The sequence below is a fragment of the Parus major genome, chromosome 1 (assembly GCF_001522545.3).
Source record: "Parus major isolate Abel chromosome 1, Parus_major1.1, whole genome shotgun sequence".
In the NCBI taxonomy this organism is placed as follows: domain Eukaryota; kingdom Metazoa; phylum Chordata; class Aves; order Passeriformes; family Paridae; genus Parus; species Parus major.
In genome coordinates, this window is record NC_031768.1 from 46,751,218 (window position 1) to 46,766,527 (window position 15,310).

The 15,310-nt window shown below is 40.5% G+C and overlaps 1 protein-coding gene across 3 annotated transcripts; it reads left to right on the plus strand.

Annotated features, from left to right (window-relative positions):
• Positions 1-6: 6 nt before the first annotated feature.
• Positions 7-6,087, plus strand: SPRY2 (sprouty RTK signaling antagonist 2). 3 transcript variants are annotated; one of them, XM_015618854.1, is made up of 3 exons: positions 7-248; positions 2,597-2,647; positions 4,312-6,087. In XM_015618854.1, the coding sequence occupies exon 3, from the start codon at positions 4,363-4,365 to the stop codon at positions 5,296-5,298; it is 936 nt and encodes a 311-aa protein (XP_015474340.1). In that variant the 5' UTR covers positions 7-248; positions 2,597-2,647; positions 4,312-4,362; the 3' UTR covers positions 5,299-6,087. The 3 variants fall into 3 exon arrangements, with proteins under 3 accessions (XP_015474340.1, XP_015472664.1, XP_015473485.1); XM_015617178.1 differs by lacking the exon at positions 2,597-2,647; XM_015617999.3 differs by lacking the exons at positions 7-248; positions 2,597-2,647 and adding an exon at positions 1,409-2,418.
• Positions 6,088-15,310: the final 9,223 nt, after the last annotated feature.

Here is a 15,310-nt window from a genome sequence, read left to right on the forward strand (position 1 = left end):
TTATTATAGTTTATACACGCACACACGTATTTATAATCGATCTGCGGAGAGGCACCTAACTTTGCTCTGGACTTTTTTTTTTTTTTTTTTTTTTTACATGGTGATCATTCTTACTCTAATTTGCAAGTTGGACTAAAGCAGAGTTTGGAAAAGAATTTTTTTTTTGCTTTAGGGCTGGATTTATTTGCAAACCGCAGGAAGAAGAAAATACAAGAGAGAGAGGGGTTTGGTGCAGCGCCGCGATCACGGTGAGAGCCTTTTCCTTCTTTGCAAAACAAGCTTTTCAGTAACCTCCTTTCCCCCCCCGCCCCCCCCGCCTTGGTTGCTCCAAGAAAACTCGTGGAAATGTTTGAGGCCGATCCCTTTTCCATTCGTACAGGTTCTCCCTCTCCCCCCCTTTCCTTCTCCTTCCTTTCTCAGAGAGGAGCTGGAGGTGGGATTTCGGAGCGGTTTCTCTCCGGGGAGGGTGAGGGGAGCTCCGTGGGCTTTGCGGGCTGCGCCGCGTTTGTGCCCCGCCGGGGTGCCCCGGGGGCGCGGAAGGCTGTGCGGGGGGCGGAGGGCTGCGCGGGCACCCCGGCATGCCTGCGGGGGCTGCGAGTGGGCCGGGGGGGTGCTCCTGAAGGAGGTGAAACAGAGAATCAGAGCCACAACTCCGGCGTGTTCTCGCTGCTGCCGGCAGCCGGGCACGGGAGGTCCTGCGCGCTCCTGCCTCGCCGGGCACGCGTGGGTTTGCGACAAGCCCCGGGGGAGGTGAAGGGAGGGCGCAGCGGGGTTGGCGAGCGTTGGGGCTGTTTTTTCCCCCGGTCCTGGGGGAGAAGGAGAAACGCGCCTTCCAGTGCGTGATTTACGCCTGTCTGTGGTGGCGTCAGGAGATCCGTGCGATTCGGAAGTGAGTGCACGTCTGGTACAAATATATATGTGTGTGTGTGTGTATGTGTGTACGTTTAGATATTTCTCCTGTGATGAAATTAATTCGATCTGTAAGGCGAGGAAAGTCATTCCCTAGGTTCTTCTATGCAGAGGGCATGTGTGGAGGGGAAGGAAAAGCCATAATTTTTACCTATTTTTTTTTTTTTTTAATATATTGGTGGGCTTACTTCGTGACAACCCCCTTCCCCCATCAAAAAAATAAACCAAAAAAAACCACCAAAAAACACCACCAAAAACAAACAAAAACCCCCCAAACCCACAAGAAAAAAAACCTGCTGGTGTTTTCAGCAAGCTATTTGTGTGTCACTTTGCCCCACCCCGATGGTAAAGTCCCTTTTGCCCTAATCCATAGTCTGATCACACACTCGGCCCTTAATGGGGGTTTCAAAGCACTTTGAAAGAAGAGGAGGTGGCTGGTGTGTGTGCGGTGGGAATGGGGGTGGGGGTGCCTTGCACAGGCTCCGGCCACAAAACAGAAATTCACGGGCAGAGGACTTCTCTCCCTTAGGCTTCGCCCTTCCCCGGCCAGCCCTACATGGGTTGGTTTTTTTTTTTGCACAGCACGCAAGAAGCCCCTCGCGTTTTAAACCTCCCCAAATGTGCCGAACGCGAAAGCCGTCCCCTCGTTCACCCTTTCGCCCAGCCCACCTAAGAAAAGTTAGCAATCCTGGCACTTGAGCTCGGTGAGAGTGGACTTTGGCTCTTAGAAGTGGGGAATTGTGTTATCACACACATGCACACACAAAAAGGCAAATCTTGCTTCTCTGGCTCTTGGCGGATGCAAAGGGGAGAAGTACTTGGTCAGAGGAGGGAGAGATGTGCCCTCCCGTAAGGATTTTCTGTAGGTTTGTAAATAAATGCACCGGTTCTTTGCATCCTGTCCCGTTAGAGGATCTATCAAGGGGAGGAAAAACGGGGAGCAGCCGGCTCGGCCTGATGCCCCATTGGAAATGCCTCCTGGGTCCCTCCGGGCTGGGGCGGAGCGGGGCGGGCTGAAGGTCAGGCAATTTGCAGAATATGCGTAAAATAAGAGGAGCTTTTCTAGCGGCTGGCTTTGTGAAGTTGAATGGGTGCTTAGGGCAAGGCGAGAGGGGGTAATCTGCCTTTTGCCCAGCTGTCCCGGAGGTGTTGTCTGAACCGTCTGCAGGGCGCCTGGCACTTCCCGGGAGGGGAAGCTCCTTTAGCATCTCCTGGGGGATGGCAGGGGGGAAGAGTTAAAAGGAAACATGGGTTTGACTTTCTGATAAGGCGGCTGAAGCAGCCCCCTCCCACCTCCCAGCCCAGAGGATGTCTCCTGGTTATCTCCAGGTTGTCTGCACTCTCCGGCGGGCGAGGGGCTGTCGCCTCCCACCTGCTGCGCGCCCCCCGCCCGAGATGGAGCTAGAGGCGGGGAGGGAAGCGGAGACCGGAGGCTGCTTTTCCAGCTCCCACCTTGGCGTCTGAGGGGGGCTCCGCCACCGATCCCGGGGTCGTCTGAAGCGCCTTCAGGTCAGGGTCAGCTTTGCTTTTGCAGTGGGTTGTCATTTCTGGAGAGGCAGGGGTTGATCCGGCGTACCCTCTAGGCTGGCGGGGGCTGGTGGAAACCTGGACGTGTAGGAGAGAGGGCTGTCGATTCCTCTCAAGAATGGGGAAAGCATTTTATTTTCTATTATTTTTTTATCTACAGATAGTTTCAGAGGAGATGAACGTCTACTTAGGCTGTTCGTTGAAACTTTAGGTATGGCAGAGGTTTTAATTTAAAAAAAAACCCAAAAACAAAAAACAACCAAAACAAAACCAAAGCATAAGCATAAGCAATGCTTCAAGCCAAGTTGGCAAGATTTTTTTTTCGGGGGTGGGGGGAATAGGCAGGGGGGGAAATGAACACCGTAATGAACATAGATCCTGTTTCCAAAAAACAGGATTTGGCAATATTTAAAATAAGTAGTAAATCTTAAAAGTGAGATTTGTCTATATGTTTTTTTTTTTTTTAATTTCTTTTTTAAGAAAAAACACTTGAAGGAGGGGAGCCAGGAGTTAAAAGGTTAAATGTTTGGACTGACGTTAGAATAAAGACAGTGTCTTGAGATACTTTTTGTTAAACTGTTTGGCTACATTTTATTAAACTGCACTACAGTATTATTGTTGGTAACTGATGTGTACAGAGTAACACTATGGTGCTCTTTCTAGGTATAATTGGAGACATTGTGTGGTCCTTGTAAGAAGTTTGGTCCCTGCTTGGGTTTTAATTGTAAAATATTGTTCTGGATTTTTGTATAGGTAATTGGATTTTGGAGCCACTTTAAGATATGATAAAGGCAAAACAAAGATTAACAAATTTAGAGGGCAGTACTTGAAACTTGTGCATATTTGAATGTGGAAGTTATTTACAAGTTGTCATATTCTGTGTCTTTTACTGGGTTTTCATTTAAATTCTAAAGTCTGCATTTCTACTTTGTAGTTAACGATCCTTTCAAGTATTATTCACAATCAAGTAGACTTCTTGGATGCTGGCATTATTTGGTGATGTTATGAATGCCTCTATCCCACAAGCCACTCTTGATAATATTTACGATTTGAAATGTAGTCTATGAATTTTTTTTTACACATTAAAAAAAAACAAAACAAAACAAACAAACAACTGTGGTAGCATTGCTTTTGTAGTATTGAGCCTTAAAATAACAATCACAGTGGTGAGCACCAGTATGACACACACTAAAATACTGGAGAGAGATATTTTTACTTGTGCTGTTGAAGTTTTTGGTAGCACTAACTCATTTAATGTCTAACCTCAAACATTTTATTGCTATTTAGTGTTTTTCTTGGGACCATTGGTATTAAACTAAAATTTCCTATTTACATCATGTAGAGTTTAATGTGTAAAGAGACTAGCCTACCAAAATATTATCCAGTTTTAAACAAAATTGGAGAATTATATGTCTGTCAGCAGCAGGTCACATTACACTTGCTAAATACTTGCAGAATAGTTGGTTTTTTTGGGGTTTTTTTCAGTATAAGTTTTTCAGTAGCCTGATGTGAAAAGAGGTGTCACTTCTAGTGGCTGAAATATAATCACTTTTAAGGCCACGGTCTAACCAGAAGATGGCCTGGGAAGCCTCTTCAGGTAGCAGGAGTAATACCTAGACTTTCCAGAGCTACAAGTTAAGATGCATGGTCCTAAGAAAGAATCCCCTTAAGCTCTCCACAGCAGTAGGCAGAACAGGCCAAGGGAAGTGTGCTCAGCTGACCAGTGCCTGTACTTGTCCCAGATGTGACTCCTTTTTTTAATGGCTGATGCATTAGTTGATTGTCTGCGGTGCTCTGGGGTCCTGCAGGCTTGAAAGGCTGATGGAAAGAGCATGAGATGTGTTGCAATAGTGACTCCTCTCTTTATTGCTCCAGGATTTCAGATGTGTTCTAAGCCTGGCGGGGTGAGCAAGCTTCCGGGCACCGATGGAGACTCAGCACGGCAGTGGGTCGCAGCCCTTACTACAGGCTCGGCGTGACAGTGGCAGACCGCACGGGGAGCCCGACCTGCGGGATGTCCTGATGCAGCAGGTTCACGTCTTGTCGTTGGACCAGATCAGAGCCATCCGAAACACGAATGAATACACAGAGGGACCTACGGTGGCTCCACGGCCAGGGGTCAAGTCTTCTCCTCGGGTAACAACCCAACCCAAAAATGAAAGGCCGCATGGCTTGCCTGAGCATCGTCATTTCAGCCGGATCCAGCACACACAGACGCACGCATCTCCTCGAGCGCCTCTGTCCCGATCCATCAGCACAGTCAGCACAGGTTCACGGAGCAGTACGAGGACAAGTACGAGCAGTAATTCATCAGAGCAAAGACTCCTAGGATCATCTTCAGGGCCGCTTGCTGACGGGATAGTCCGAATGCAGCCCAAGTCTGAGCTCAAGTCGAGTGAGCTGAAGCCACTGAGCAAAGAAGACTTGGAAGCACACAGCTACAGGTGTGAGGACTGTGGAAAGTGTAAGTGTAAGGAGTGCACTTATCCAAGGACCCTCCCCTCGTGTTGGATCTGTGACAAGCAGTGTCTTTGCTCAGCCCAGAACGTGGTTGATTATGGGACATGCGTTTGCTGTGTGAAAGGCCTCTTCTATCACTGCTCTAATGATGACGAGGACAACTGTGCTGACAACCCCTGCTCCTGCAGTCAGTCACATTGCTGCACTAGGTGGTCCGCCATGGGTGTAGTGTCCCTCTTTCTGCCTTGCTTGTGGTGTTACCTACCAGCCAAGGGTTGCCTTAAGTTGTGCCAGGGCTGTTACGACCGGGTAAATCGGCCTGGGTGCCGCTGTAAACACTCCAACACCGTTTGCTGCAAAGTTCCCAGCGTACCCCCCAGGAACTTTGAAAAGCCAACATAGCATCACTAGCCAGAAATACTAAAGAAACAAGGATTATTATTTTAACGTACATATGCAACCAACTAAGCAGCTATGGTCTTGGCACTGTAGTAGAAGGGTTGGGGATGTACTTTGCTGTTTGCAGTGAAATGCTTTTCTATGTGTGTGCCATCTTAACTGATACGCTTGTTAGAATCCAGCTAGTGGCATACAGGGGAAAAAAAAGGGATGCAGTACATTGTGACCCACATATTGCATAAGCTAAAGCAACACAGACACTCCTAGGCAACTCTATTGTTTGTGAATAGTACTTGCAAAATTTGTAAATTAGCAAATGACTCCTTTTTTTTTCATTGTTTTCTGCCAGAGATAATGTGCTATATTTTTGTACATACAATAATATTTTCAACTGTGAAAAGCAAGTGCTGTCATAAGACATGGCACAGTCACAAAATATTATACTAATATGTTGTACATTCGGAAGAATGTGAATCAATCAGTATGTTTTTAGATTGTATTTTGTCTTACGGAAACCTTCTATTACAAGACTTTGATTTCCCTTTGGACTTCATGTATATTGTACAGTTACAGTAAAATTCAGCCTTTATTTTCTAATTTTTTCAACATATTGTTTAGTGTAAAGAATATTTATTTGAAGTTTTATTATTTTATAAAAAGAAATATTTATTTTAAGAGGCATCTTACAAATGTCACCCCTTTTTATGAGGACGTCATAGTTGCTGCAAACAGGGGGTGAACGATGCATATGTTCACTATAAAATAGAAAATATATTAACGTTTGAAATTAAACTGGGCTACTTGTCATTTTTTCCCCCCATTTATTGTTTTGAGTTGGGAGAAGTCCCATATACTGTTCCTACAGCATAAAAGGAAAATGAATGCAGGAAAATGCATTAATTCATCTCAGACTAGGACTAATAGGCACTGAAAGCTTGACCTGTTCTATAAGTGATGAACTTTTGTGCTTCAAATAGGAAATAAGTAATCATTCACAAGAAATGTTAGGCTTGCATGGCTTTACTCAGTCAGAGAGAGGAGGAAAAAAAATGTAATTAATACAGTCAGTGCAAAAAACTTGCAGGATTATTTGTTAAAGTTAGAAGAATATGCCACAGGGAATGATAGATCTGAATGCAGTCCAGCCTTATGTCAAACATTTGCTTCACTTGTAAGAAGAAAGTTGCTTGATTTGTCATTTGTGGCAGTTACCTTCCACTGAGGTCAAAATCCTTTCCCTGCCAAGTTTCCCACCGGAAGCCTAGAGAATGATTTACCTTTCTTTATTAACAAACTATCATTTCCTGTTCTAAGCATGTCTCTCCAAGTTTAGAGGTCTAAATGTTCAATTTTATTTATACATTTCTTAAGCTGGCATTTAAGAATAGTTGTAAGTATTTTTAAGCTGATGCTTAAAAAAGTCTCCCAGCCTTTTCTGAACCTCCTCCAAGAAAAACAAGTTATTACTAATAAATTAAGAACTCACTAAAATTTGAAAACCAGAGCATTGAATAAATGTTCTTTTTGCCCCTTTATTTTCATCTCAGATCTGGTGTTTGGATGATTTTTACATAGGTCTGTAGTACTCAAAAATCTTACACTGTGCATTTGTGCATATTAGATATCAATCATCAAGTGAAATTAAAAAGTGCTTGTTCTCTTTCTTTTTTTTTTTTTTTTTTTCCTTACCTCTCTGGTGAAAAATATAAGCTGGTTTGCTTTCCTCTCTGCACCAGCTGGCTGGTTATTTCAGTATACAAAGACGAACAGTATATACTTAGCTTTCTGAGTGGAATTTGCCAGAAAGAAGGTAGCTTATGTTACATGAGTAATTTGTCCATATTTGAAGAGCATCAGTATACTGTAACTGAGTCGTGGAGTGTATATGTGAGATTGTGCTTGGCTGCTGATAAACAGAGATTTTTATTATTTAATTATGGGGGTTTCTAGCACTTCTATTCTTGAAGGGGTTGATAACCGTCAAGTGTTTCCATTCATTGAATGTAGTTCTTGAACTAGGTTAGGTGCTTATGCTTAAACTGTCCTGGGCTAGTCTTGCTGATGAAAACAAACATTAGGGGAATCTTTGACCTTTAGGCTATATGTTGGAAACCCCAAATCCCACTGATTTTAGTAAACAGTAAATCCAGTGTTTTCACTGGATTGATGAACTTGACAAAACTGAAGGCAAGCCCTGTCTTTTCAGTGATTTATGTTTCAGTTGAAGATAACTCTATAGAAAGCTGAAGGTGAAACTGGAAAATTGGGATGGCTGAGCAGCACAGCAGTCAAAGAGGGTGCAACTCAAAAGTCCTGCTACCTACAGTCCAATACTAAAATTACAGATGTGTTTTCATTTTTCAGTATAGTAAGTTCTCTGTCTGCCTAGTTAGGTTCTAGGGGAAAAGAAAAACCATCTTCTTGATGACAGTGAAATTTGAAGCTGGTTTAAACACTGAGCAAAAAGGTTGTTACCTTCCACTTGGTTTTTAATGAAGATAAAATAGTGGATCCCCCCCCACCCCAGATAAGCCCATTACCAGAAATTGGGTAGGATGTATGGCTCCTGGGAACAGGAATGTAGGAAAGTATGGCCTGTTGGGCTAATTATGGCACTGGGGTCTAGGCTTCAGTTAGTATGAATCGATGTTTGTGCCCACTGGACTCTTAAAAACTGGCTTGTGTATATTAGTTAACGTCCTAATATTGCACTTAATTAGATAAGGTTTAGTATTCTAAATAAAACCAAAATCTTGCCTCAAGCAGATTAGATTGTTTTAATAAGAATTAAGAGGACTTTTCAAGTGGATTGAGATAATGTTATTAAAGCATGCCTACTTTATTCTTTGAGATAGGAAAGTTGAGGTCCAAGTAAGGAAAATTTTCCATACACAGGTTTTGAGGATAACCATGAAAGTCATGCTTGATATACATCATGTAGGACTTTAATTCTAGACTGCTAGGAAGTCATGAGAGAGAGAAAAACCCTTATTATTGCTCCATTTGTTGTGCTGTTGCTTTAGAGTTTTGATCTGTTAACTTCCATAAGGTTTGTTTAAGGTATAGAGACTTGCAGGATTGGTCTGACAGTTGACCCTAGTAACAATGGAACCAAATAGAATTTTTTCAAATTATTTTTCTGTATGATGTAAGCTACAAATAAATACATCAAATTTAGAGAAATTTAGAAATTCCTCTATTAATATCCTCAAGATTTTTTTTTCTTATTTTTCTCTTAAATGGTTTGAAACTTGATTATAATATCTTTTTTGAGACAGAGGTCATAGCAGTAAAAAAAAAAAAATTAAAATAAGAAAAAAGACTTGGATTCAATATATAGTGCTTTGGATGGAAATCAAATGTGTTCCTAAAGGATTTGAGATCATATTCAGGTGAGTATTTTCATTCAACATACTTATGAAATCAGTCTTCAAAAGCCAAAAATTCTCCAAGTGCAGAAGTGCAGTAGTTAAGTGGTTGTAATCATTAACACAGTAGGCTTTTTACACTTTCTTACTAAACTCCCAGCATTTAAATATACAGTATTACCTGTATTGCCCTTTTCACATCTGATAAAATACAAAATAATTAATTTTTGCAATGAGTGAAATCTTAGGTCTTTTTCTCAGGTGGCAAGAATAGTGCACAGTGTTTTAAATGTTCCACACTGGAACATTTAAATACTTCTAGGAATTAATGGTTGGGAAGGAAGGATTTGAACAGTCTGTCTTGTGTCAGATGTTCCTAGATGGGTGCAGGTACAGCAAGTAACAATGATTTTATCTGCTGAGACTAATTTCTCGAACAGTCACTGTAGCAGAGACCCAGAAATAGGCTGGATATGAGAGCACGCTGGACTGAGTAGTGTCTGCAAGAATAGTATTGAATAGATTCTATTGAATAGATCTAGCTGAAAATGTCAGCATTTGTCATGTGGGATCATCCTAAATAAATCAGTTACAGATTGGGATTGCAGGTAGACAGTACACCAGGTATGGGAATGCAGGTGACAAAGCGTGCCAAATCCTTAGCAATGAAAATACTTAGGTATTTTCCTCTTTACACAACCTGATTTAAAACTGGAATCTTACAAATAAAAAATAACGTCTTGTTGAAGCTGGGACAATTTGACTCAAAAAACATATGCATATAAAGTGCAGATATGTATAGTACTTTTGAGTTTAAAAATATTTCACATCTCAACCTGTGGAGACTCCTATGTGTTATTTCTCTTCATATTTATTCTTTCTGGTCCCTATCTCTTTCCTTGACCTTTCCTAGCCATAATGCATAAAAGTTTATTGCCACTTATAGGACAAAAGGGGAAAGAGGAGGATGAAACCAGCTTTTCTCATTAGTATTCTGTGCCTGTAAGTTTAGGACAAAAATTTATTACCTTGCTGCACATGTCTTGAATTTTCAGAAATATAAAGGGTTTTTTCCATTCATGTGACATTGAATCCACTATTTCAGAAAAAGCTTATTTTCATTGTTTTGGTAGGAACTTTATTAATCAAGAAGGCTTTGTGTGTCTTTGTTTTAACCCACTGGCGCTCTATTTCAGATGAAAGAGGCAGAGGTGTTGCTACTACAAAAGCATAAACTGCTGCTGTTCCTCTGCCACAGGGTTCTTCAATAGAGAACCAGTGTAGTTAGCTTTGGACATGAGTAGCAATGATTTTGTTTGAAACAGGGTGGGAGTTCAGTGTTTTCAACCTTGGGAGAAGGCAACAGAGGCTGTGCTACATATCTGAAGTTTCTCTTTACATGTGATGTAATAAACTTTTTTTTTTTTCCTCTGACTTAACTTTGCACGCTGATTACAGAAGCTTAGGGCTATAATGTTCAAATTGCTAGACTAAAATGGATCAGTTCCCATTTTGGTAGAAGTTACCAATAATCAGAAGCTTTGACAATGTAGTCTGCTATTATGTAGGATTATTTATGGATATTTTAATACTTAGGGGTTTAAGTTACATTTTAAAATGGTCTTGCCAAGGGAGATAATCTGTTTCTAAAAGGTAAGAAACTGTACCATCAGAGGAGCTCTGCTTTCCTGAAAAGACTGCCATATAATTACCAAACCACTTGGTGCACCGGAGATATGTTACAAGAGATAGCACTTGATGCCATTTAGGAGTTGCAGGCACAAGTTTCACTTGGAGAGCCTGAGCCTGTACACGAGGGTGTATTAGGAAGAATCACCAGCTTACAGACATGGAGAGCCCCTTGAACAAAGGGAGTTTTTTACTTTTTATTTTTTACCATCACTTTATTTTGATCCAGGAGCGGTGCATATGAATGAGTCATAAATCATGTTGTTGCTATGTTTACTGATGAAAGAATGTATTGATGCTCTTATAGTGTGCCTCAAAAAAACACACCAAGATGGAAAATCTTTAAATGACCAAACTTACCACTGTAATCTTCAGAAATTAATACAAACATTAGGGCTATAGCAAGCCATGTTTCAAAATTAGTTGCACTGTAAGTAAATTGCACTAATTGGTTATGCTAAAACTGTTACTGTAATTAGACACAGTTCTGCTTTAGGACTCAATATCAACTCAGACCTTTGTCAGCTTCCTCTGTAGTGCTGTTTTAATAATTACTGATTTACTTAAAGTGTTGGTATTTCTCGTAAGACGCATATAAAAGTGGGTGAATCACAAACTGTCAAATGCATGAAGTGAACAGTTTCCCTTCCCTCTCAGTTCTCTTTCATAAAGCATTGCAAAGAGGAGGAAATTGTGATATGGTTTTATTTGCTTTGGGTCATTTTATTTATTAATTTTGTTTAATTATTGTAGACAGAGTGCTAATTTGATGGAGTGCTGTTTTGTGACTCACTCCCCTCTCTCCACACCCCCCTCAGAGTAGCTCCCCTGAAGTAAGTGGCAGTATGAAATATGTAAGTAGAGTAGTTAAGGGACCGAGAATTCACTTTGTGAACTTAACCTAAGTGCAGCTGCATTAAGTAGTAAAGCTAAGTAGGAGCATCAATGCCTTCTTGCAGAACTCATTGAATGCATTGTACCTTTCACCAATAGTTTTACTCTCTTCTAGCTCTGCTGCTCTGCAGATGCAGATTATGCAGTTGTTTATCATGTTTATGTTTTTATGCCTCAGTTTCTTTTCTTTTTTGGAGAAACACTGTGTTAGCTCCTTAAAACTAGTGCATGGGGATCCCATAATACCATTATTTTAAAAAAGCAGCTAGATACATGTGAAGGTTATCTTAACTGCCCTACTACCTAGTAGGGCAATACTGTTCTTGGGGAAGAAGGCTCTCCTCAGACCGCTTCATCCCAAGTGGAAGGAAAAGACTGTGTGAGTTATTCTGAAATATGTGTGGTTGGGGGGAGGCATGGTTATGGTATAAAAGGTGAACCTTCCATCAGGGCTGTGCCTGACCTGTTCTCTCCTGCACACACACAATTGCAGTACAAAGTCTGAAAGTGTGCAACAGTGTTTCTGGCCAACTCTGTGCTCATAAATCAGACAGTAGGTGGAAATGTTCCTGAACAATGGATTGCAATTGCCCACGCTAGTGAAGCGTTAAGACTTTGCCTGGAGTGAGTTAAGCATGTGCCAAAAAGTACTCTCCTAAGATATTCCCTACCACATTTCAGGAGCCATTCCCAAAAGTCAGCTTGCCAGCAGCTCCTTCTTTCAGAGGTTAAAGGAGTTGCCCAGCATGGACACTGTCCTTTTGGGGCCAGCTGGAACACAGTGCCCAGGAACATTCTTGGACAGATTTATCTGCAATCCAGGAGGAAGAAGATCCCTCCCACAAATGTCATCTCAAGGGAAATTCACTTGCAAAGAGAAATTCTCATGAGTTCAGATGACACAATCTAATTATTAAGTAGAAACTTAATTGCACAGAAGCAACCTATTTAATTTTTATATGAAAAGAGTAAGGCAATTGGCAGGATACCTTTTTAGAATTTTGTAAAGCTTAAGTGACTGGGGTACTTGCTTCATTGCAGTTATCTAAAATTATATATTGATATTTTGTATCTAACCTGAACTAGTAATTAATTATTTTTTTGGGGGGAGGGGAATGGCATTGTTTTTTGGTTTTGGGTTTTATTTTGCAATATTATTTCTTAAGTATGTACTGACAAGTCATAAAAAAAGACTTTTTCTTATATTTTTTTTCACTAAAAAGTATGATTTAGTATGTCACAGTACTTGATTTTTAGGAATGATGTGGTAGTTTGACACTACAAATGAATTGAGATGATGTTTCTTGCTTTTGGAAATTACATACATCTCTGAAGAAAACAGTCGCAAAATATAGTTTCCTTTCATGGTAATCATTACAACTGCATCTTTTCCCAATATATGTAAAGTGTTCTCTCTTTATTGCATTCAGCCCTGTGCTCTCTCAGCCCCCAGGTTACAGAGTGGGTGGCTTATGGAACCTTGCAATTGCTGAGTGATTTTCCAGACTTCCATAGAGAAAAACTGGTGTGTAAAGTATTGCACTTGAGCTTAGCCTCTGAGAGGACAGATCTTACTGAAATATTTCAAGTGTGTGCAAAATATATTTCTGCATACATGCAGTCTCAGGGATGTGTCTGGAGAGAAAAGGACTGTCACAATTCACCCCTTAAGATCTCTGGTTTAGAAAAAGGAATCAATTGTCAACAATTTTTTTTTTTTTAAAGTCGATAAATTAAGCTAAGTGAAATATTATACTGAAAGATACCTTGTTTGGTTTATTAAATGTGTCCAAGATTTGTGCTGTTTACATTTCACATAGTTTTTGTCCAAAGACTTCACTTCAGCTGCAAGATTTGGTGGGTGAAATGCCTGGCCTCACTGGAGGCAATGACAAAATTCTCCTTGACCTCCTTGAAACTCTGTATAGACAAGAGGTGAATTCCTGAATATGTACTGATTGAACATACACTTGAATGGGTATCCTGGGAAAATCCCAGCTGCCTAGGGGAATAAAAAAAGTTTATAATTGCATGACACACACTTTTGAATCAAGGAGTAGCTATCTTAGTTTAGGATTTTTAACCTTCATTCTGATCCTACTTAACTTACTCTACTACTAAGATAATTTATTCCTACCACTGCTGTAGGATATATGTAGTTGCTTCCTTTAGGCATCAATCTTTTATATTTTGCTGAGAGATTCTGTTTGGGGGTTTAATTCCATTAAGGGTGCTGTAGATTCCTGTTAGGCTTTTTGTTGACAGACTTGTGCTGATAAAAATTTGTGATAAAAAAGGACTTTCTCCTTGTATTTCAGCTTACTGTTATCAAAACATTCTTGTATACTGAAGCTACAACAATTTGAATTCAATTTAGCTCAGCTCTTGCGAAAAAAGTCTAGGGAGAGTATTCATTTGGTTTAGCTGACAGTCTGGTTAATTGAAATGGGTTAATTCATACTAATAGTATCTGCACAGTGTTTGTGACTGTTACTAAATCAGCTCTGAGCACTACCTGAAGTTACATGAGTGAAAGCCTGCTTCAAGTACAGTGAGCTGCTGTAAGACAGAAGTGTCTGTGTGTACTAGCATTGCTTTCATCTGAGATGCCCATTAACATGGGCAAAATATTGTTACAGTTACATTTCTATATTGTGCATTGTATCACCTGTAGATAGAGATATATAGAGAGATAGATAAATAGATATATGCACATCACAATTACATCTTCCTTAGGCAGAATGAGGAATTGAGTTACCATATTTCACTGCAACCAATATTCCTCTTCCAGAGTATCAGCTTTTGCTATAACATTTTCCTGTGGTTTTTAAATGATACTGTGAAAGGTGCTCCTTTCTCTCACCCCTGAGAGAGACCATCTGCAGAGTGGAGTGCACCTACCCTGTACTCTGTATATTGAATCTCCCAGGTGTGGCATAATGGTCCAGTAAACAGAACAGCTTTTTTCCACTTTGTACTTTCACTGACAAGCAAGTGATGCAAATATGGGTTTTCTTATTACTAACCATACAAATATGGCTACTTTCAAAGCCTTTGTCAATTCCCAGTGCAGCTGATAGGCAGCTCTTGTGCAAATGCACAGATATTCAGAACTACTACTTTGGGAGGAGATATCATCACAGGATGAGTGATAAAGAGAAGGATGAGTGCACAGATGTGATGTGGTACAGAAACCAACCATGAGCAGCAATGGCCATGAAATAATGACCAGTGGGTTTACTGTTGGTGGGACTTTACTGAGAGATTCAGTCCCACAATAGTACTAAGTAGATACAAAGAGCATTCATTTCTAAATTTCTAAATTTAGGGACTTAAACCTGCAATTGTCCATATGTGATTTAGACATATGATATTGAGGGCATGAAAGGTATTGTTTTCTTCAATTTTTTTTTTGTCTTTTCCTTTTCCTTTTTCTTTTCCTTTTCTTTTTTCTTCTCTCTTTTTTATTTTTTTTTTTTTAATTTTTTCCCTGGTAAATATATAAATATAAGATGTAGGATACAGCATTCATGGCAATGAAAAAAACCAACAAACAACCTGTCACCCTTGGTAAGAATTTCAGAGAGGTACAATAAGCTTTACTGGGACAAGGAAATGCCAGCGACCAAAAAAAAAATAAAAAAATTAAAGGTTGAAGTTAAAGTTTTGTACTCTTTTGGTATTTACTTCCTTGGAGGGGTGGGTATGTTGTGGTGGTGGTTTTTATCCACTGTTTGTTTCAGTCTTTTTTTCCTAACAGTCCTCATTTTCTTCAGCCCTCTTAGGGTCTGCCAGTCCTATGGCCACAGATCATGCATTTGCCTTAATGACAAAACACTGAATATGAAATATGAAAACATAACCCTGTCTAAAACTATGTAACGGCACTGCAGGACAGTGGTTGCTGTCATTGTGGGGAGTTTGTGATTTTTAGGTCTTGATTTTTAATAACTTAACTGGGGCCCGTATTTACAAGTTGGGTAAATCAACCTGGCACCACTAATGACAGCAATGTCCTGCTGACTTCCACGAGCAGAGTGTTTGACCAATAACTCACTACCAAA